The sequence below is a fragment of the Corvus moneduloides genome, chromosome 28 (genome assembly GCF_009650955.1).
Source record: "Corvus moneduloides isolate bCorMon1 chromosome 28, bCorMon1.pri, whole genome shotgun sequence".
Classification (NCBI taxonomy): Eukaryota; Metazoa; Chordata; class Aves; order Passeriformes; family Corvidae; genus Corvus; species Corvus moneduloides.
In genome coordinates this window covers 4,738,412-4,758,005 of record NC_045503.1, presented here as the reverse complement: position 1 = coordinate 4,758,005, position 19,594 = coordinate 4,738,412, and the positions used below count along the sequence as shown (strand labels likewise).

At 66.5% G+C, this 19,594-nt stretch overlaps 3 protein-coding genes across 8 annotated transcripts; 1 reads left to right on the top strand and 2 right to left on the bottom strand.

Annotated features, from left to right (window-relative positions):
- Positions 1-53: 53 nt before the first annotated feature.
- Positions 54-19,422, top strand: SIRT6 (sirtuin 6). Of its 3 annotated transcripts, XM_032092639.1 has the most exons (9): positions 13,854-13,955; positions 15,084-15,211; positions 15,495-15,677; positions 17,525-17,584; positions 17,718-17,813; positions 18,046-18,126; positions 18,209-18,332; positions 18,431-18,518; positions 19,007-19,139. In XM_032092639.1, exons 1-9 carry the CDS (start codon positions 13,890-13,892, stop codon positions 19,045-19,047), a joined length of 867 nt encoding a protein of 288 aa, XP_031948530.1. In that variant the 5' UTR covers positions 13,854-13,889; the 3' UTR covers positions 19,048-19,139. The 3 variants fall into 3 exon arrangements, with proteins under 3 accessions (XP_031948529.1, XP_031948530.1, XP_031948528.1); XM_032092638.1 differs by lacking the exons at positions 13,854-13,955; positions 18,431-18,518 and adding an exon at positions 54-77 and having other exon boundaries at positions 19,007-19,422; XM_032092637.1 differs by lacking the exon at positions 18,431-18,518 and having other exon boundaries at positions 19,007-19,422.
- On the bottom strand, positions 2,245-5,304 carry EBI3 (Epstein-Barr virus induced 3). Its single transcript, XM_032092641.1, has 7 exons — positions 5,067-5,304; positions 4,352-4,488; positions 3,755-3,970; positions 3,545-3,662; positions 3,284-3,444; positions 2,609-2,772; positions 2,245-2,526 (listed from the first exon to the last, which is right to left on the bottom strand). The coding sequence occupies exons 1-7, from the start codon at positions 5,078-5,080 to the stop codon at positions 2,374-2,376; spliced, it is 963 nt and encodes a 320-aa protein (XP_031948532.1). The 5' UTR covers positions 5,081-5,304; the 3' UTR covers positions 2,245-2,373.
- ANKRD24 (ankyrin repeat domain 24) lies at positions 5,402-13,032 on the bottom strand. 4 transcript variants are annotated; one of them, XM_032092629.1, is made up of 19 exons: positions 12,805-13,032; positions 10,522-10,652; positions 10,357-10,445; positions 10,015-10,079; positions 9,661-9,718; positions 9,512-9,582; positions 9,243-9,349; positions 8,982-9,169; positions 8,732-8,760; positions 8,542-8,634; positions 8,244-8,348; positions 8,087-8,131; positions 7,869-7,967; positions 7,721-7,793; positions 7,504-7,625; positions 6,315-7,424; positions 5,931-6,068; positions 5,783-5,848; positions 5,402-5,637 (listed from the first exon to the last, which is right to left on the bottom strand). In XM_032092629.1, exons 1-19 carry the CDS (start codon positions 12,838-12,840, stop codon positions 5,545-5,547), a joined length of 2,718 nt encoding a protein of 905 aa, XP_031948520.1. In that variant the 5' UTR covers positions 12,841-13,032; the 3' UTR covers positions 5,402-5,544. The 4 variants fall into 4 exon arrangements, with proteins under 4 accessions (XP_031948520.1, XP_031948522.1, XP_031948518.1 ...); XM_032092631.1 differs by having other exon boundaries at positions 5,402-5,622; positions 12,805-13,027; XM_032092627.1 differs by lacking the exon at positions 12,805-13,032 and adding an exon at positions 11,678-11,846.
- Positions 19,423-19,594: the final 172 nt, after the last annotated feature.

Below are 19,594 nucleotides of genomic sequence, written 5' to 3'. Positions count from 1 at the left end.
GGCGCCACCGCTCGGGGGCCGCGCTGCGCATGCGCACAGCGGCCGCCGCCGGAGCGCGGGAAGGCAGCGACGGACAGGTACCACCAGGCGGCGCTGCGGGGGGGGGGGGGCGGCGTCTGTAACGGCCGCGGGGCTCCGGTGTGAGGCGGGTGACCCCCGGGGCTCCGGTCCGCGGGGCTCCGGTGTGAGGCCTGTGACCCCCCAGGCTCCGGTGTGAGGCCTGTGACCCCCCGGGGCTCCGGCGTGAGGCGGGTGACCCCCGGGGCTCCGGTGTGGAGCCTGTGACCCCCGGGGCTCCGGTGTGAGGCGGGTGACCCCCGGGGCTCCGGTCCGCGGGGCTCCGGTGTGGGGCCTGTGACCCCCGGGGCTCCGGTCCGCGGGGCTCCGGTGTGAGGCCTGTGACCCCCCGGGGCTCCGATGTGGGGCCTGTGACCCCCGGGGCTCCGGTCCGCGGGGCTCCGGTGTGAGGCCTGTGACCCCCCGGGGCTCCGGTGTGAGGCCTGTGACCCCCCGGGGCTCCGATGTGGGGCCTGTGACCCCCGGGGCTCCGGTCCGCGGGGCTCCGGTGTGAGGCCTGTGACCCCCCGGGGCTCCGATGTGGGGCCTGTGACCCCCGGGGCTCCGGTCCGCGGGGCTCCGGTGTGAGGCCTGTGACCCCCCGGGGCTCCGGTGTGGGGCCTGTGACCCCCGGGGCTCCGATGTGAGGCGGGTGACCCCCGGGGCTCCGGTGTGGGGCCTGTGACCCCCGGGGCTCCGGTGTGAGGCCTGTGACCCCCCGGGGCTCCGGCGTGAGGCGGGTGACCCCCGGGGCTCCGGTGTGGAGCCTGTGACCCCCGGGGCTCCGGTGTGAGGCGGGTGACCCCCGGGGCTCCGGTCCGCGGGGCTCCGGTGTGGGGCCTGTGACCCCCGGGGCTCCGGTCCGCGGGGCTCCGGTGTGAGGCCTGTGACCCCCCGGGGCTCCGGTGTGAGGCCTGTGACCCCCGGGGCTCCGGTCCGCGGGGCTCCGGTGTGAGGCCTGTGACCCCCCGGGGCTCCGATGTGGGGCCTGTGACCCCCGGGGCTCCGGTCCGCGGGGCTCCGGTGTGAGGCCTGTGACCCCCCGGGGCTCCGGCGTGAGGCGGGTGACCCCCGGGGCTCCGGTGTGGGGCCTGTGACCCCCGGGGCTCCGGTGTGGGGCCTGTGACCCCCGGGGCTCCGATGTGAGGCGGGTGACCCCCGGGGCTCCGGTGTGGGGCCTGTGACCCCCCCGGGGCTCCGGCGTGAGGCGGGTGACCCCCGGGGCTCCGGTGTGGAGCCTGTGACCCCCGGGGCTCCGGTGTGAGGCGGGTGACCCCCGGGGCTCCGGTCCGCGGGGCTCCGGTGTGGGGCCTGTGACCCCCGGGGCTCCGGTCCGCGGGGCTCCGGTGTGAGGCCTGTGACCCCCCGGGGCTCCGGTGTGAGGCGGGTGACCCCCGGGGCTCCGGTCCGCGGGGCTCCGGTGTGAGGCCTGTGACCCCCCGGGGCTCCGGCGTGAGGCGGGTGACCCCCGGGGCTCCGGTGTGAGGCCTGTGACCCCCCGGGGCTCCGGTATGGGGCCTGTGACCCCCCGGGGCTCCGGTGTGGGGCCTGTGACCCCCGGGGCTCCGGTGTGGGGCCTGTGACCCCCGGGGCTCCGATGTGAGGCGGGTGACCCCCGGGGCTCCGGTGTGGGGCCTGTGACCCCCGGGGCTCCGGTGTGAGGCCTGTGACCCCCGGGGCTCCGGTCCGCGGGGCTCCGGTGTAGGGCCTGTGACCCCCTGGGGCTCCGGTGTGAGGCCTGTGACCCCCGGGGCTCCGGTCCGCGGGGCTCCGGTGTAGGGCCTGTGACCCCCTGGGGCTCCGGTGTGAGGCCTGTGACCCTCGGGGCTCCGGTCCGCGGCCGCCTCAGCCCGGAGAATGCCGCGCAGGGATCAGGCACCCCCCGTTAGTCACGGCACCCCCCCCCAGCCCCCGTCCGACACGGCCGCCCACCCCTCAGAGCCGCCGCTTCCGTGCCAGCCCTGCCCCGGTGGTCGCTGAGGGCCGGGATGGGGCGGGGAGCAAAGGGGCCGTCCTGCGGCGTAAAAAGGACCGACCCCAGCGGCAAAAAAAGGGTCAAACGCAGGATAACAAAGGAATTGTCCTGGAACAACAAAGGGACCATCCTGGGACAGCATAGGGACTGGCTGTGGGGGCAGTGAAGGGCCCGACCCCAGGGGCAGCTCAGCCATCACAAACATCACAAGATTAGGACAGGGACGGAGCCTCAAGCCGGTTTATTGCCCATTCCTGGCAGCACTCGTGGCTCCGCGCGGCTGGGGTGGGACAAGGGATGGGAGCAGGCTCGGGACAGGGACAGCGGCCCTGTCCTGCTGGTCACGGCCCCACCCAGGGTGTCCCCGAGGCCGGCGGGCTCCAGGCGCTGAATTCCCCAGAATCCGCGAGGTCCTTGGTGGCCACCTGGACGTGGTGGAGGGTCCCAGGCTCCAGGTCCGTCAGGGTGTGGGATGTCAGCTCGTATGGCCCCACCTGGGGACAGCGGGGTCAGGGGCACGGACACACCAGCTACAGCCACAGCTGTGCCTCAGTTTACCCAGCGTTGGGGCAGTACCGTGGTGGGGATGGAGTCGTTGTCCCGGAAATAGCGGATGCGGTACTGGAGCGGGAAATACTCTGGAAAGGGCCAGGATGATGGAGGGCTCCACTCCAGCAGCAGCTTCTGGGGCTCCCCAGGGATGGGAGAGACCTGCAGGGCCTCGGGGGGGTCTGGCTTTACTGGGGAGACAAGGAATGAGAGAATTCCAGAATGGATTGGGTGGGACGGGACCTTGAGGATCATCTCATCCCACCAGGGACACCTTCCACTATTCCAGGGTGCTCCAGGCCCCATCCAGCCTGGCCTTGGACACTGCCAGGGATCCAGGGGCAGCCACAGCTTCTCTGGGAAATCCATCCTAGGGCCTCACCACCCTCACAGCCAAGAATTCCTTCCTAAAATCCCATCTAAATCCTTTAGATTAAAACCATCCCCCTTGTCCCACCACTGCATGGAAAAAGTCACTTTCCTTCCCTTTTAGATGAAGGGGGGGGTGTGGGATCCAGCATGGGGTCATTGGATCCTGCCCTTGTATTCCCCTGTGAGCTGTGCAGGGACAGTCTGAGCCCCAGCAAATCACTGCACTGATGATCCCACATCCCAAGCAGGAGAGAGCCCCAAAGGACACGCCAGGGTGAGACACGAGGGTCCTGCAGGGGACCCCGGTGTCCCCCATCCTGTAGCACTCACTGATGTTCTCCAGGAGGAAGGGCAGGATTCCGGAGGCAGCTCCCAGGGGGTTCCGGGCTGTCACGTTGAGCTCGTAGGGAGTGAGGGAAAACACCTGCAGGTCCCCAAAGGAGCAGCTCCGTGGGCCTGTGAGGGTGCACTCACCTGTGTCTGTGCCGTGCCTGGGGACACAGGGACAGCAGCCCAGGGCTGGGTGACATGGGGGGCTCAGCTGGGCCAGGGCTGGGTGACAGAGGGGAGGCTTTGGGGACCCCCACTGACCTGTAGGTGGCCACGAATTCGGTGTCCAGCAGGGGGTCGGGGCTCAGCCCCCAGAAGCAGTTCACAGCCTGGGGGTAGCTGGTGGCCCAGCACTCAATGGCCGGTTGCGGGGGTGGGTCTGGGGCAGGGGACAGGGGTCACCCCACTGCCAGCACCCCCAGGGACCCCTGGTCAGCAGCGGGGTCACGGCGGGGCTGGGGGATCACTCACAGCCCAGCCGCAGGCAGATGGTGGCCCAGGTCTCGCCGGTGACAGGGTGGTGGCAGCTGTAGTGGCCCTCGTGGGCCAGGCTGGCATTGGGCAGGGCCAGCCCCGGGGCAGGGGACGTGCCCAGGATGGTGCCCCCCCGGCGCCACTCGGCCGCACCCCCTGGGCACGGCAGCAGCACCTCGGTGCCCAGGGGCCCGTGCTGAGGGGTGCAGGGGCCTGGGGGACACATGGGGACACAGTGGGGACACAGCCATGGCAGGGGCAGGGACACTGCCTGAGGAAGGGTCTGGGCCTCCCTGGGCCCCCCAGTGCCATTCCCAGTGTCCCCAGTCCCCCGCCTCTGCCCCTGGGCCCCCCATGTCCCCAGACCTCCAGGGTCCCTATTCCTCCATCACCAGTCCCTCCGTGCCCATGTTCTGTACCCCCATGTCCCCCCTACACTTCTGTCCCTAGAGACCCTGTCATTCTGTCCTGTCCCCTCAGTGTCCCAAATCCTCTCCATCTTCAACCCCAGTGCTCCCAGTCTGCCCAGTCCTGCTGTATCCAGGCTCCCCAGATCCCCCCAGCCTCCATCCCAGTCCCCCCAGTCCCCCATACCTCTGTTCCCGTTGTCCCCATGCCCAGTGCTCCCTGCCGTGCCGTTGTAGGGGACGGTGCAGGCAGGTGCCACCAAAGCCACGACCCAAAGCCAAAGCCACCTCATGCCAGGAGACTCAGCGGGGCTTCCCAGGCACCTGTGGGGACAGGCAGGATGGTCATACCCCAGAGCAGGGGACAGCAGGGACACCAAAGGTTCCCAGGGATCTTGGGACATCACCCTGGAGTCACCCCACACTGCTGTGCCTCAGTTTCCCTGCTGGCCCTGCCACACACCCTGCAGAGGGATGGATTCCAAAAGGGTCAGATCCTACAGCCAGGAAGGAAAGGGGGTGAAAATTCCCGCTGTTCCCACAGTTTCCCAGGGGGACCTGCAGCCACCCCTGCAGTCCCACACCTGGAATCAGGGTTTGGATCCCTTGGGTGGCCCCCACCTCCATCCAGGGCAGACCTGTCCCTCACAGAGACCCCCAAAGCCCAGCCTGGGGGCCCAGTTGAGCTCTCTGCTGTCCCCAAGCCCGGCACCACAGGGACAGGTCCTGCCCTTGTCACCTCCCGCCGCAGCCATGGGCTGGCTCAGCCCCAGAGGGGACATGCTCCGCTTTCCCTGGATTTGGGGTGCCCCAAGCCCGGCGCTGTGGGGTCACCCCACACCTCCAACACCCCCCACTGTCCCCAGCCCCGAGGGGAGATCCCAGTGCCCCCAAACGCTCACCGCAGCAGGGCCATCTGGGACCGCACTGTTCCCGCCGGATCCCGGCGCTTCCCAGCCCATTTCCTCGCAGGAAGTGCCGTTCCCGTGGGGACGGACCCGTTTCCCTGCGTGCTGCCACCGGGATCCCCACGCCCCGCGCCCCTGGGAAAGGCATTCCAGCCCTGGCCAAGAGGGTTCCCACCTTTCCCATGCCACCATTCCTTCCCTTCACGGTCACCCCTCCCCTCGGGGGACCGCAGGGCTGGAGATGGTGGCACCGATCTCCTGCAGTCCCCAGGTCCCCACAGCCCCCCGTGCCCACGCCGGTGCCCCCAGAGAGAAGCCACCCCGTTGGCGTGACTATAAATAACTTTATTGCTGCTGTGCTGGGGGTGGGGTGGGTGCCAGTGCCAGAGACTGCCCGGACAAGCAAAGGGACACAGAGGGTGCTGTGACAGACCTGTCCCCCCGTCCCCATGCCACCCATGCTGGCAGGGGCTCATCTGCCCTGCTCCTGCAGCTGCTGCATCCTCAGGATCTGGCACAGGAGTCTCTGCACATCCTCGTCCATGTGGCCCTGGGGTGGAGGAGACTTTGGAGCAGGGACATCAGGGAGGCTCCATGCGTGTCCCTGGGCTGGCACTTGGCTTGGCCCCTCAGTTGCCTCCTGTGGATGGCAGGTGGCCCAGTCCCCATCCCAGTGTCCCCAGTTGCCCCCAGCCCTGTCCCCAGCTCACCTGCACAGCGTAGAGCAGGTGGCTCCGGTACAGCGTCACCACCTTGCTGTGCCTCGTCTCTGTCTCCTGCAGCACAGGGAGGAGATTTGGCCAGAGGGCTGGGGGCTCATGGGAGCCCCGAACCCACCAGGTGGCACCTGGCACCCACCTCCAGCTTCTCCTCCAGTGCTCGGATCTGGGCCTGGAGCGCGGCTGTGTTGGGCGGGGACTGTGGAGGCCCCCCAGATTCGGGGAGGGCGTTCAGGGCTTCCTTCAGCCTGAAAACCTCCTTGGAGAGCTCCGTGATCTGCACAGGGCACAGGGTTACAGGGTGCTCAGAGACGCTGTGGCTGCCCCATCCTTGAAGTTTCCAAGACCGGGTTGGACGGGGCTTGGAGCGCCCTGGGACAGTGGAAGGTGTCCCTGCCCATGGCAGGGGTGGAATGGGATGAGCTTTAAGGTCCCTTCCAACCTAAATTCAGTGACTTCTCATGTGCAGCTCCCAGGCCACCATTCCCCTCCAAGCAGCCCCTCATGATTCCCTGAGCCCTACCTTCCTGTCCCTGTCCCTGACCAGCCGTGCCGCATCCTCGGCGTGGCCGTGGAGCTCCCGCAGCCGCCGCGCCTCGTCCTGGGCCTGCTCCAGCTGCTTCTGCGCAGCGCCCAGCCTGTCCTCGGCCGCCTGGCGCTCGCTCTTCATGAACAGCGCCTGCCGCTGCACGCGGAACACCTCCTCGCACGTCTTCTCGTGCCGCCGCTCCAGCTCCTGCAGCCGCCGCGCCAGCGCCGCCGCCTCCGCCCGCAGCCCGGCCTCGGCCGCCTCATGCTGCGCCCGCGGCACGGCTGCCGCCAGCTCTGCCTCCAGCCGGGCGGCCTCGCGGGCCTTGGCCTCGGCCGCGGCCTCCAGCTGCGCCAGGCGCTCCCGCAGGGCCTGCGCCTGCCGCAGCCGCGCCGGGGCCTCCTCCTCGTGCTCCCGCAGCCGCTCCCGCAGCGCGCCCAGCTCAGCCTCCCTGCGCGCCAGCACGGCCCGGAGCTCTGCCAGCTGTGCCTCGGCCTCCTCCTGCTGCCGCGCCAGCTCCGCCGCTCCCGCCGCTCCCGCCGCTCCCGGCTCCGGCGCTCCTGGCGTGTCCCGCGGCCTCGCCTCCAGCTCCCGCCGCAGTGCCTCGGCCTCAGCCTCGGCGCGCCCGCAGCGCTCCAGCAGCGCTTTCTTCTCCCTCGACGCCTCCTCCGCAGAGGCTCCCGGTGAGGCAGCAGCCTCCGCAGCCTCCAGCCGGGCCTGCAGCTCCTTCAGCTGCCGCTCCCGCTCCTCCAGCTCGGTCTGTGCCTGCTTCAGGGCCGCCTGTGCCTCCACCAGCTCCGTGCCCGGCTCCCGCTGGCCAGAGGGTGAGGAGGAGGGGGATGTCTGCACCCCCAGCTCGTCCAGCACTGCCTTGCACTCGCCCCAGGCCCAGGTTGGCCCCTTGGTGGGATGTGGTCCCGCGCTCCCCTCCGGGATGGGCTCCGAGGCCCCGCGCTGCCCATCCCCTCCAGCCTGCGCCGTGGCCTCCCTGCCCTGTGTCCGCAGCCGCTCCAGCTCCCGCTGCAGGGCCCGGTACAGACTGGCGGGCACCACGTCCCCCGGGGCAGGGGGGCTGCTCTCATCCCGCTCGTAGTTCTCCAGCACCTGCCAAGAGACCATGAGGCCACCGTGGGACAGGGGGCAGGAGACAGAGGGACAGACGGATGGACAGAGGGGGACATGCCTGGATTTTCTCCCTTAGCTCCTTGTTCTGCACGGTCAGGGACTGCACCTGCCCCTGGAGCGTGGCCAGCAGCTCCTCGGCCGAGGGGCTCAGCGTCTTCTTGGAGAGCAGCAGCTCCGCTCCTGTGGGACAGAGGGACCTGGGGCTGTGCCCACCTGTGCCCCTGCTGCCCAGTGCCACCTCCCGAGGTGTCCTTGGGAGGCCAGCAGGACCCTACCTGGGAACTCAAGTGGGTCTCCCTCCTCGTCCTGCAGCGTCTCAATGTCGTAGCTCGTGTTCTCCTTCTCGTTCTGGGGGTGCAGGGTGCAGGTGACCCCCCTGTCCCCAGCCCTGGGCACTGCCAGCTGTGTCCTGCCCACACCCACCTCCATTGAGGACAGGCGGCTCCGCAGAGCCTCCACCTCCTTGCCCAGCTTCTCCTTCTCCCCATCCCGCACCGCCAGTCGCTCTTCCAGTTCCCGGATCTGTGGGGCAGGACATGGCAATAGGGTCCCCTTGGCTCCTGCCAGAGTCCTGATGGCATTCCCAGCACCGGGACCCCTTGGACAGCTGAGGTCACCTCCAGGCTCTTCCCTGGCCTCACCTGCTTCTCCATGGAGCGCAGGGAGCTCTCGTCCAGCTCCGCCCGCTGGCAGGGCCCGGGGAGAAAACAGGGAGGGATGAGTGCTGTCCCCATCCCCCCTGTCCCCTCTGCTCCCCAGGGACACGGTGGCCTCTCCCTGGGACCCTGCAGCCGGTACCTCCCGTCTCTGCTTCTCCTGCTGCTCCAAGCCCCGGATCTTCTGCAGGAACTGGGCCCTCTCCTGCCGCAGCCGCACGATCTCCTCGTAGGCGTCCCGGTCCTCCTGCAGGGAATCACAGAAAGCATCGAGTCCAACTCCTGGCACAGGAAACCCCAAAAATCCCACTGTGTGCCCAAGGGGGCTTGTTGGCACAGACCCCTCAATGAAGGAACCCCTCATCAAGGAGTGTTTTGCGCTGCTCTGCACCTGCCAAGCCAGGTGGGAACCTGGAAGTTGATGGGGACCCCCCTTTTACCTGGCTGGGGGTGCCCAGGGGAGGCAGAGGGGCCTTTCTCTTCCTCGGGGTGCTGCTCTTCTCCCTGACGGACGACTGGCTGGGCGAAGACGTCTGTGGAGACCCCAGGGCAGAGGGGACATCACACCCACAGTGCCCTCCCTCCTTCCTGAGCCAGGGGACCCTCCAGGGATGGGCAGCAGCCCCTCACCTGCGATGTCTGCTCAGTTGACTCCTCTTCTATGGGGCAGAGCAGGAGGGAAAGGAAATTGGGGAGATTTAGGGGCTCAGAGCTGAGGTGGGTACAGGGGCACCTCGGCTGGGAGCAGCACAGGCAAAGGCAGCCCCAAACACCCGGGAGAAGGGAACACATCCTCCCCAGCCTGTCCCAGCCCTGTCCTGATGGTGACAACCCCCCAGTGACGGTGACAGGGAGCCCCGGGGTGTCCCGGCAGCCTCACCGCTGGCCCACGAGCGGCGCTGGGCCGCCTCCTGCAGGAGGTGCTGGATGAGGGCGTTGCCCGTGGCCAGCCCGTAGTGAGCGGCGTCGTGGCCGGTGGCGTCCACCACGGCCACGCGGGCGCCGGCGCTGACCAGCACCTCCACGGTGTCCACGCTGCCGCTCTCGCAGGCCAGCATCAGGGCTGTCCTGGGCACGGGGAGAGCGCGGGTGAGGGGACAATCCCTGCGGCCGCTGCCGGCCCCCAGCGCTGCAGCCCCACCTGCCCTGCAGGTCCCGGCTGTTGACGGCGGCCCCGCGGTGCAGGAGGTACCGGCACAGCTCCGAGTGGCTCATCTTGGCAGCCAGGATCAGCGGCGTGGAGCCATCCTGGGCAGCGCAAGGGGGAGGATAAGCAGAGGAGGCTCAGATCCCCCCACGGGGCACCCTGCTCCCGATATCAGCCCAATTTCCGTGTCCCACCCCACGCTGTGCTGCACTGCGGGACAGCCCCACCCTGGCACAGCAGGACCAGGAGCAGAGGGACCTCACCTTGTCCTTGCTGTTCAAGGGAGCCTTGAAGTCACAGAGGATCTCGGAGCAGGAGATGCAGCCGCTGGCAGCTGCGGACAAGGACAGAGGCTGAGCACTGCCCCCGACCGGGACGTGAGCAGGACAGGGCTGGCACTGTCCCCACTCACCTGCCAGGTGCAGCGCGGTCCGGCCACTGCCATCGGCCACGTCCACGGGGCAGGAGGCCTGGGGGGAGAGCCTGGGTTACAGGAGGATGGGGACAGAGGGACAGACTGCTCGAGTGGCTCTGTGGTGTGGTGAAGGACGGGGGACTGACGGACAGACTCTGTGGTGTGGTGAAGGACAAGGGACAGACCCCCTGTGGCTCCCTGGTGCCCGGCAGCAGCACGCAGAGCTGGGGACCACCGTGCCAAGGCACTGGTGAGGGAAGGGGGTTCAAGGACAGGGAGGACACTGCGCTGGCACAGCACCTTCCTCCCTCCCTCCCTCCCTCCCTCTGTCCCTCCTCCCTCCAGCCGTACCTGCAGCAGTTTGCTGACACACTGAGGGTGGCCGTGCTTGGAGGCCAAGTGCAGGGCAGTGTAACCTGGGAAGGGACAAACAGGTCAGAGCACGGCCAGCGGGGCTGTGCCAGAGGGGACGGCTTGGGCGACAGACAGAGGGACGGGCACACAGGGAGATCTGCTGGAACGGGGCTGAACAGGAAGGGAACAATCCCAGGAGCTCATCAGGCAGTGCTTGAGCTCCTTTAAGAAACTGGGACAATTTACAGGCCCCCAGGTGTGGTCGCCACCTCTGTCCCCTCAGCCTCAACACTTGCGGACAACCACTGGCCCAGGGGCGTGTGGTAGCCATGCCCTCACCCGAGCTGTCCTTGGTCATGGCATCCACGCCGTGGGCCAGCATTGCTTCCAGGCAGTCCACGTTGCCCCGTGTAGCAGCCAGGTGGAACCTGCAGCAAGACCAGGGGCTATGGACTAGTGTCCCCTGTCCCCAGCCGTGTCGCCAGGGCAGGGCTCGGCACTCACGCGGATTTGCCCTCCGAGTCCAGCTTGGTGGGCACCAGGCCCTTGCGGAGCAGGAGTGACGTGACCCGCCCGGCATCGTTGTAGTCCACGGCCTGCAGCAGCTTCTCGTCGTTCTTGGTCCAGTCCTGGCTCTGCAACGGAGCCCAGAGGAGGCTGTGACAGCGTCAGCTGTGACAGTGCTGTCCCCAGGGCGGGCAGGGCTGGGCTGGGCTGGGCTGGGCTGGCTGTCCTTGTCCCCATGCCCGGAGTGCTCCACCCTGTCCCTGGGGGTGGCCGTCTCCGTGTCCCTCTCCTGGGAGCTCACCCCCAGGTACGGGGAGTTCAGCTGGGACTGGTATGAAAATCCCCTGCAGGCCCCCCAGTCTGCAGCTCACAGAGCAGGGGATTTACAGACACAGCCCAGTTGAGCTGTGCCAGGCTGGGATTTGGGAGTGAGCCCGGCTGCCCTGGGGTTTGCTCCTGCCACCCCCAAATCCCAATACTAAACCCAGCCAGCACCCATGGGAGCCCCAACCCTGCCCATTCTCCCCGCTCCCATTCCCAGCTCTGCTTTGCTCCCGGTGGAGGAAGGGATCAAACCAGGGTGAGCACAGCTGGCAGCGAGAGCGGATCCCCGGGGATGCTCCAGCCTCCCGGGATAACGGGGCACAGCGCCATCCCCCCAGAACAGGACCGCGGCTGGATGGGGACTTGCTCTCCTGGTGCTCCCGCACATCCCTCTCCCTAAGAAGCGACCCGCAGCGGGACAGGACCGGGACAAGGACTGCGAGTCTTGGGTTCATCCCGCAGCCGGTGACGACAGAGCGGCTCTGGCTGCGGTCGCGGCGGCAGGAAATGGATGTCACCTTTCGGGAGCCGCTGGCACCTGTCCCGAACCCGCCTTTGCCCGCCGGGTGCCCCCCCCGAGCCCCTCCAGCCCGGTGGGACCAGGGACAGGGAACAAACCAGTCTCCCAAGGCTCCTGGGCAAACTGGGAGGGTGGTGCCCGCTCCCCCCACCCCCTTGTCAGGCAAGGACAAAGCAGGACGGGGAGGACACGGAGGAGCCCCGGGATGGGGACGGGAATGGGGATGGGGGGTGCAGGTGGGGCGGGGGGGACACGGCTCAGCCCGCAGGACGCGGCCGGAGGGGAGCCGGGAGGGGAGCCGGGACGTACCGCGAAGGAGGCGGCGGCACAAAGGCAGATCTGCTTCATGGTGCTGAGCAGGAGGCGGCGGGAGGACGCCATGCGCCCCCCGCCCCCCGCCCCGGCCAGCACGGGCACCCCCGAGCCCGGAGCGCTCCGGCATCACCGCCCGGGCGGGGGCCGGGGCTGCGGCACTGGGAGCCGGACCCGCCTCCCTCCACCCCCGTCCCTCCTCCTTCCCTCCCTCAGCATCTCCCGCTCCGTGCATCCCTGCATCCCGCCTCGGAGCGGGGACCAGCGCCCAGACTGGTCCCAGTTACAGTGGGAGGGGCTGGCGGGGGCAGCTGTCCCACCTCGTGCTCAAAAGCACCCCCAAACCAGGGCTGAGCATCCTCCTGCCAGCCACATCCTGTCCCCGAGGAGGGGACCTGGGACCCCCTGCCCTGCCCTGCCCTGGGGCCAAGGGAGGGGCAGAACCCCCCGCCTGCACCTCACGGCCGCTCCCAGGCACCCTTCAGGGAGGAACCCCAAAACGCAGAGGGTCCCCAGGCACTGTCCAGGCAGTCCCGGTGGCAGCAGGACATCGGGAGCCTCTCGGGGATGTGTCCAGGGCAATGTGGGGAAACTGAGGCACAGAGCACCCCGAGCAGGGGGGTCCCCTAGACTCCAGGTGAGGGGCTTCAACCATGTCCCCATGTCCCCATGTCCCCAACCCTGTCCCCCCCAGTGCACTGGGAACGGCGCTGTCCCCCTTTGCCTTCTGCGGCCCCGTGCCAGGCTGATGCTGAATAATTGAGGAGCATCGACGGCGGGTTCCACGGGCTGTGGCAGCTGGCAAACCGGCACTTGTCGCCAGGAAGGGGACAGGGAGGGGGACCTGGGACCCGCTTCCCTCTCCTTTGCTCTGCCCCACTCCCAGCGATGGCTCTGGGAGCACTGGGGGTGCACTGGGGGCTCAATCCCACCAGACAGGGTGGCAATGCCAACCTCCGTGGGGCTGCTGGCCTTGTGGTGAGCGACCACCCCGCGTCCCAGGGCAGGTCCCCGTGTCCCTGTGACGCTGGGGGCATCGTGGGGGAAATCCCCAGGTCCTCATGTCCCTGTGAACACCCCGGGGCAGGTCCCCGTGTCCCCACGTTCCCAGGGATGGCACTCACATCCGCCTTCTTGAACCTGGCCTTCAGGCTCTTCATGGTGGCTCAGCCTCAGCCCTGCGGCACCTGCTCGGGGGGGATGGCCACGCTCGAGAGTCTGTCCCTGCCTGGGGACAGCTCAGCCCCGATCCCGCTGCTCCCAGCCCGTCCTGGCGTTCCCAGCGCAGCGCCCGGAGCTGGGAACCGGAGCTGGGGATTGTGTTACGGCCGCGGCTGCTGTTACAGCGCCGGGCAGCCGGGGGGGCCGGGTCGGGCTGCCTTTGGGGAGGGGTCTGCGGGCACCTGCCATGCCCGGGGACAGGGGACACGGCCCGGGGGGGCTGGGGGTGCGTGGGGAGGGCTGGACGCTGGGGGTTGGCACCCCTTGCCCATCCCAAACACCCCCTGCCCTTGGTGGCAGCTCTTGTCCTGACCTGACATCCCCTTCCCCGCCCCCGTTTTTTGCCAGCACCTCCTGTTCTTGTCAGCATCCCCTGCTCCTCCCTGGCACCCCTGTCCTCCCCTGGCATCCCCTGCCTCTGTCAGCACGCCCTGTCCTTCCCTGGTATCCACCGCTCTGCCCTGGCACCCCTGCCCTTGCCAGCACCCCCTGTCCTTCCTGCCTCGGCACCCCTGCCCTTCCCTGGCACCTCCTGGTTTTGCCAGCACCTCTCGCTCTCCCTGGCACCCCTTGCCCTTGGTGGCCTCTCTTGTCCGTCCCTGGCACCCCTGTCCTTGCCAGCACCCCTTGCCCATCTCTGGCGCCCCTTGCCCATCCCTGTTTCCCCCCGGGCCGGGGGTTCAGCGCAGGTGAGGCAGTGCCGGGGCAGGGTGAGGGCAGGCTCGGGGCAGTGCCGGACAGTGCCGGGGCAGTGTCGGGGCAGTGCCGGGGCAGTGCCGGACAGTGCCAGGGCAGTGTCGGGGCAGTGATGGAGCGGGGCCGGGGCAGTGTCCGGGCAGTGTCGGGGCAGTGACGGAGCGGGCCCGGGGCAGGCTCAGCGTGAGGGCAGCCCCGCCTTGCCCGGCTCCAAGATGGCGGCGGCGGCCCCGGGGCGTGTCCCGCGGCCCCGGTCCCGCCCCGCGCTTCCGGCCGCGCCGCGGCCGCGCCGATGGCGGTGAATTACGCGGCCGGGCTGTCCCCGTACTCGGACAAGGGCAAGTGCGGCCTCCCCGAGGTGAGCGCGGCACCGCCCGGGGAACCCCCGCCCGCCCGGGGGAGCCTCCGCCCGCCCGCGGGGCCCCCCGCCCTCCGCGGGCCCCGCCGCGGCCCGGCGCGTTCCCATGGCAACGGCGGCCTCGGCCCCGGCGGGGACACCCGTGGGGAGCGCAGCACCGGGGAGGGAGCGAGCCCTTTGTGTGTCCCCAGCACATCCCGCCGCTCCCTCCTTGTGCTCCTCCGTGGCCCTTTCCAGGGCCTCCCTGACCCCACCCAGCGGCTCCCTCCTTCTCCCCCCAGATCTCCCCCTGGCTCCCTCCACGTCCGCCCTGACCCCCAGCAGTACTTGAGAAGCTTAAAACAGGGTTTGGGAGAGGGACAGGGACACTCAGGGGCCTGTCCGGTGCCAAGGGGGTGGTGAGGGGATGGAGACACTCAGGGCCTGTCCTCGGCCCTGTCCCCAGGAGATGGGGCTGGAGAAGCGTCTCAGGAATCAAATCCCGTGCCCACACCGGGGTCTCGTGTCCCACCTCCGTGGCTCCCGTGTCCCTCGCTGTCCCTCGGCCCTGCCCTGTCCCCAGAGCCGGTGGCACTGCTGGTGACAGCTGGGGCTGAGCACACGTGGGGTGGCCTCGGGCCGCTCCGGCCCTCCTGGAGCCCAGCCTGGGCCAGCTGCCTGTCAGAGCAACAAACTCCCCGTCGGTGTTGGCTGTTCCCGGCCGTGTCCCTGCATGGAGACACTCTGGACAACGCTGAGTCTCTCCCATTAAATGCTTCTGTTGTTAAGGAATGCAAAATCCTTCATGGATAAGGAAGAATTGTTACTGGGGTTTCTGGGGCTCTAGAATCATGGAATGCCAGAAAGGTTTGGGTTGAAGGGACTTGAAGGATCATCCAGTGCCGCCCCCTGCCATGGGCAGGGACACCTTCCACTGTCCCAGGCTGCTCCAAGCCCCAATGTCCAGCCTGGCCTTGGACACTGCCAGGGATCCAGGGGCAGCCAGAGCTGCTCTGGGAAATCCATTACAGGGCCTCCGCACCCTCATGGGGAAGGATTTCTTCCCAATACAATCCACCCCCCACATCTCCCCATGGAGATCCATGCCCACATCTCTCCATCCCACACTGGTTTTGTGTCTTTTCCCAGATTTTTGACCCTCCGGAGGAGCTGGAGCGGAAGGTGCGGGAGCTGGCGGACCTGATCCGGAGCTCCTCCAATGTGGTGTTTCACACGGGGGCAGGGATCAGCACGGCCTCGGGGATCCCTGACTTCAGGTAAGGCCAAGGGCTGGGAGGGTGGCAGCTCCTCTAAGTCCGTCTTCCTTCCTGGAAAGCTCTGATTTACCCCAGACCTGCCCCATCCCTGCTGTCCATCCTGGATCCAGCTGCAAACACCCTTCTCCCTCTTGCACATCTCAGCTGTTCCCACAGAATCCCCACGTGTGCTGTTTGCATCAACCCCCAAAACCCTGCTGATCCATGAGCTCTGCTCCCATGGATGGGGCTGGCATTGCCCCCGGAGCTGAGCTCTCCCTCCCTGCTCTTCCCACGGCTGCAGGGGCCCCAATGGTGTCTGGACTATGGAAGAGAAAGGGCTCTCCCCAAAGTTCGACACCACCTTTGAGAACGCCAGGCCCTCCAAGACTCACATGGCGCTGCTGGGGCTGCAGAGAGTGGGAATCCTGAAATTCCTGGTCAGCCAGAACGTGGACGGCCTGCACGTGCGGTCAGGATTCCCACGGTACTTTCCCAGCCCCGCGCGGGGGGTTCTGTTCCCGAGGAATCTCTGCCCTGGCTGGTACGGGGCGTGGAAGCTGGAAGGGGATAAACCAGCTGGAATTTGGAGGAGAGAGGTTCTGGTTCTAATCCAGAGGGTCGTGGAATGAAATCAGCCTCGGCTGTTGCTCTCTAGAAATGCTTCCAGCTGCTGTGTGCGCACAGGACAAACAGGTTGTGGAATCATGGAATCCTGGAATCCCAGGACGGTTTGGGTTGGGAGGGACCTTAAAGCCCATCTTGCTCCCCCCGCCAAGGGCAGGGACACCTTCCCCTATCCCAGGTCACTCCAAGCTCCATCCAACACCTGTCCCCATCCAGGTCCTGCTGGTTGTGACTCTCAGTGCCACCGGGAGCACCTGGGGCACTGAGGATCCAAAGGCTTCCCTCTGCAGGGAGATGTGACGGGAGCCGAGGCTGGGAGAGCTCCACTCCCTGCGTGGAGGGGGCCGGAGTGGCCGTGTCAGAGTTGTCCTCAGAGGAACCTGAGCCTCTCCTGAGCCTCGTGACAGCCACAGCTCTGTCCTTCACAGACTCCAGCCTGTTACAAAACCCATTCCCAGCACTTAAGAGCAGCCAGAGATTGTCTTGGGAGGGAAAAGCGCTCGGAGCTGTTGGGAAAGGGGAGGGGAGAGCAGCTGAGTTCAAGGAAGAAAATGAACTGAAGGGAGTCATTGAGGCTTGAAAGATGCTGAGTGTGACACTGATACCTCTGGTGTTCTGTAGAGGGAGGTGAGGCCCTGGCACAAGTTTCCCAGAGGAAAATGGGATGCCTCATGCCTAGAAACGAGGATGGAAACAGGAACAGGCCTTGGACAGCGCTCTCAGGGATGCACAGGGTGGGATTGTTGGGGTGTCTGTGCAGGACCAGGGGCTGAACTCCATGATCTTTGTGGATCCCTTCCAGCTCAGGATATTCTGTGATCCCTGGGAACAGACAAGGCCAGGCTGGACAGGGCTTGGAGCAGCCTGGGATAGTGGAAGGTGTCCAGGCCCGTGGCAGGGGTGGCACTGGATGGTCTTTAAAGGTCCTTTCCAGCCCAGCCCATTCTGTGATTCCATGAGTCAGGATGTGCCTGAGGAGCATCGATGTGTCCTTGCAGAAGGTGCATCTCACAAACACCTTCAGCCAGAGCTGCTTCCAGGGGTATTTCCTGGGATTACAAGCCCCAAGTCCTGGCTCCTGCTCCCAGCCCCGTGTTTGTCTGTTTAAAATAAACAACCACGGGAAAAGGAGTAGGGAACGATGACAGAATTCCATGGTGCTCCCACACCCCAGAGCCACTGGCTCCTGTTCCAGTTCAGCCCAGCTCTGCCTCCCAAACAAAGCCTCTGCTTGAGTAAGAAGCACTGAACTGGGGCCAAACTGGGGGAAATCAAGTCAGTCCTGTCTCACCCAGCCTGGAGGAAGTTCCCAGTCAGCGTGGGGCGCTGAGGAAAATAGGGAGAGCATGGCTGTGTTTTCCTCTGGCTTCTGCTCTGAGCCTGAGGGGAGTTTTAGGAAAAACAGGTGTCAGAGGGCTGGAACAGCACAGGGACAGACAGGAATGTTGGGTGCTGGAAAAGCAAAGATCTGGGTGCTCTTGGGAGCAGAGATTTGAGTGGATCAGGAGCTGGAATCAGTGCTGCGGACGGAAGCATTAAAATTAAAAGGGCAGGACCTGCTGTCCCTCCCTCAGTCCCTGCTGGGAGATGAACCCATCCCCAGGCAGAGCTGGGATACCGGGAAGCCCTTGAGGGTCCTGGGGAGGAGGGGGGGTTCCCCCAGGGCTCCCCACCCTTCCCCAGCTCACCTGTGCCTCTCTCCCACAGGGACAAGCTGGCCGAGCTCCACGGGAACATGTTTGTGGAAGAGTGCGTGAAATGTGGGAAGTACGTGAGCCCTGAGCCCCGGGGGGGGCTTGGCTGGGACTTCCATCCTGGGATGGGGGCTTGGCTGGGATTTCCATGCCAGGCTGTGTGGGGGCCGTCCCAGCCCCTCCCTGAGCAGTCCGTGTCTCCGCAGGCAGTACGTGCGCGACGCTGTCGTGGGCAGCATGGGGCTCAAGCCCACGGGCCGCCTCTGCAGCGTCACCAAGGCCCGGGGGCTGCGGGCCTGCAGGTAGGGATCCCTCCTGGGATATGGGATGTGGGAATGACCCAACAGCCCCTCGGATTCAGGAGAAGCAGCCCAGGGTGTGGGAAGATCTCTCTGGGTGCTCTCTGTCCCTTCACAGTGTGGGACAGGGAGGCTGGGACAGGCTCTGGTCACTGTCCCCTCTGCCAGGGCAGCTCTGCTGCCCATTCTCCTGCCTTTTCCAGGGAAAACCATGATCCTTGTGTGTGTTTTTCAGAGGGAAGTTACGAGACACTATTCTGGATTGGGAAGATTCCCTGCCCGACCGTGACCTGACGCTGGCAGATGAAGCCTGCAGGTACTGACACCCTGCCCAGGAGCTGAACAGTCCCTTCCCACCCATCCATGCCCTGACCCTGGATTTCTCCTCCTCCCTGCAGGAAAGCCGATCTCTCTGTCACCCTGGGGACCTCTCTGCAGATCAAACCCAGTGGGAACCTCCCTCTGATCACCAAGAAGAGAGGAGGGAAGTTGGTCATTGTCAACCTCCAAGCAACCAAACACGTGAGTGAGCGTCCTACAGCTCTGCCCTGCTCCTTTCCCCTCCTGTCCCCTGTTCCAGGCCCATCCCAAGTTTGTCCCTGCACGTTGTCCCCTCCCAGGTGGCCTCTCTTAGCAGGCACACAGGCTGGGAGTCCCGGGCTGGAGGGTTTAAACTTGCAACTCCTGCTAAACACATAGAGATTGCAGGTAAATATTAGAATCATGGAAAGGGTTGGGTTGGGAGGGACCTTAAAGCTCATCCCATTCCCCCCACTTGGGCAGGGACACCTTCCACTGTCCCAGGCTGCTCCAAGCCCTGTCCAACCTTATCCACACAAGTGTTGGGAGCAGAGTAAAAGCTCAGCCTGGAGCCTGCTGTACCCTCTGGGATTTACAGCCCAGTGGAGTGGCCACACACACGGAGCCCGTGTAGGTCATGCTCAGTTCCTGCTCAGTTCCTGCTCAGATGTTGGTGCCCCAATTGTTCAAAGTCTTTAAATACCCAGAGCTGGGGGTTCCTGGGATGTCACCAGAGCTCCCTTGTCCCTGTCACGCTCTGCTGTCCCTGGCTCTGTACCCACATCCCGTCCCCAGGCAGAGCCCCAGGGTCAGCTCACGTCCCGCGGGGAATGGGGACATCGCCCTGTCCCTGGGAGGGGCCGTTTGTCCCCTGAGCCGTGTCCCTGCTGTCCCAGGACCGCCAGGCCGACCTGCGCATCCACGGCTACGTCGATGACGTGATGACCAAGCTGATGAAGCACCTGGGGCTGGAGGTGCCCGAGTGGACGGGGCCGGTGGTGGTGGAGAGCGCCGAGCTGGCCACGGCCGAGCAGCTGCAGGGGCGGCTGAAGGAGGAGCCCCTGGCCCAGCACAACGGCGCGGGAACGCCGCACCCCGGGAAGGCGCCGCTGGAGCGCCGGGACGGGCTCAAGCAGGAGTGTCCCAGCCCGGACACGGGGCCGACGCCGGTGAAGAAGATGAAGGTGGAGCCTCTCCTCACCTGACCTGGACTGTCCCTGTCTCACCTGGGCTGCTTTTCCTACCGACTTTTTTTTATACCCTTAAATATTGTCCCTTTTTTTATGTCAGTATTAAACACACTTGAATTGTGGCTTGTGGAGCAGCTACACCCACGGGCCTGGGGAGGGCCTTGCACAGGAAAATTCCTCCCCGTAAGGGTGGAATGGAATTCCCAGAGCAGCTGTGGCTGCTCCTGGATCCCTGGAAGTGTCCAAGGCCAGGCTGGATGGGGCTTGGAGCAGCCTGGGACAGTGGGAGGTGTC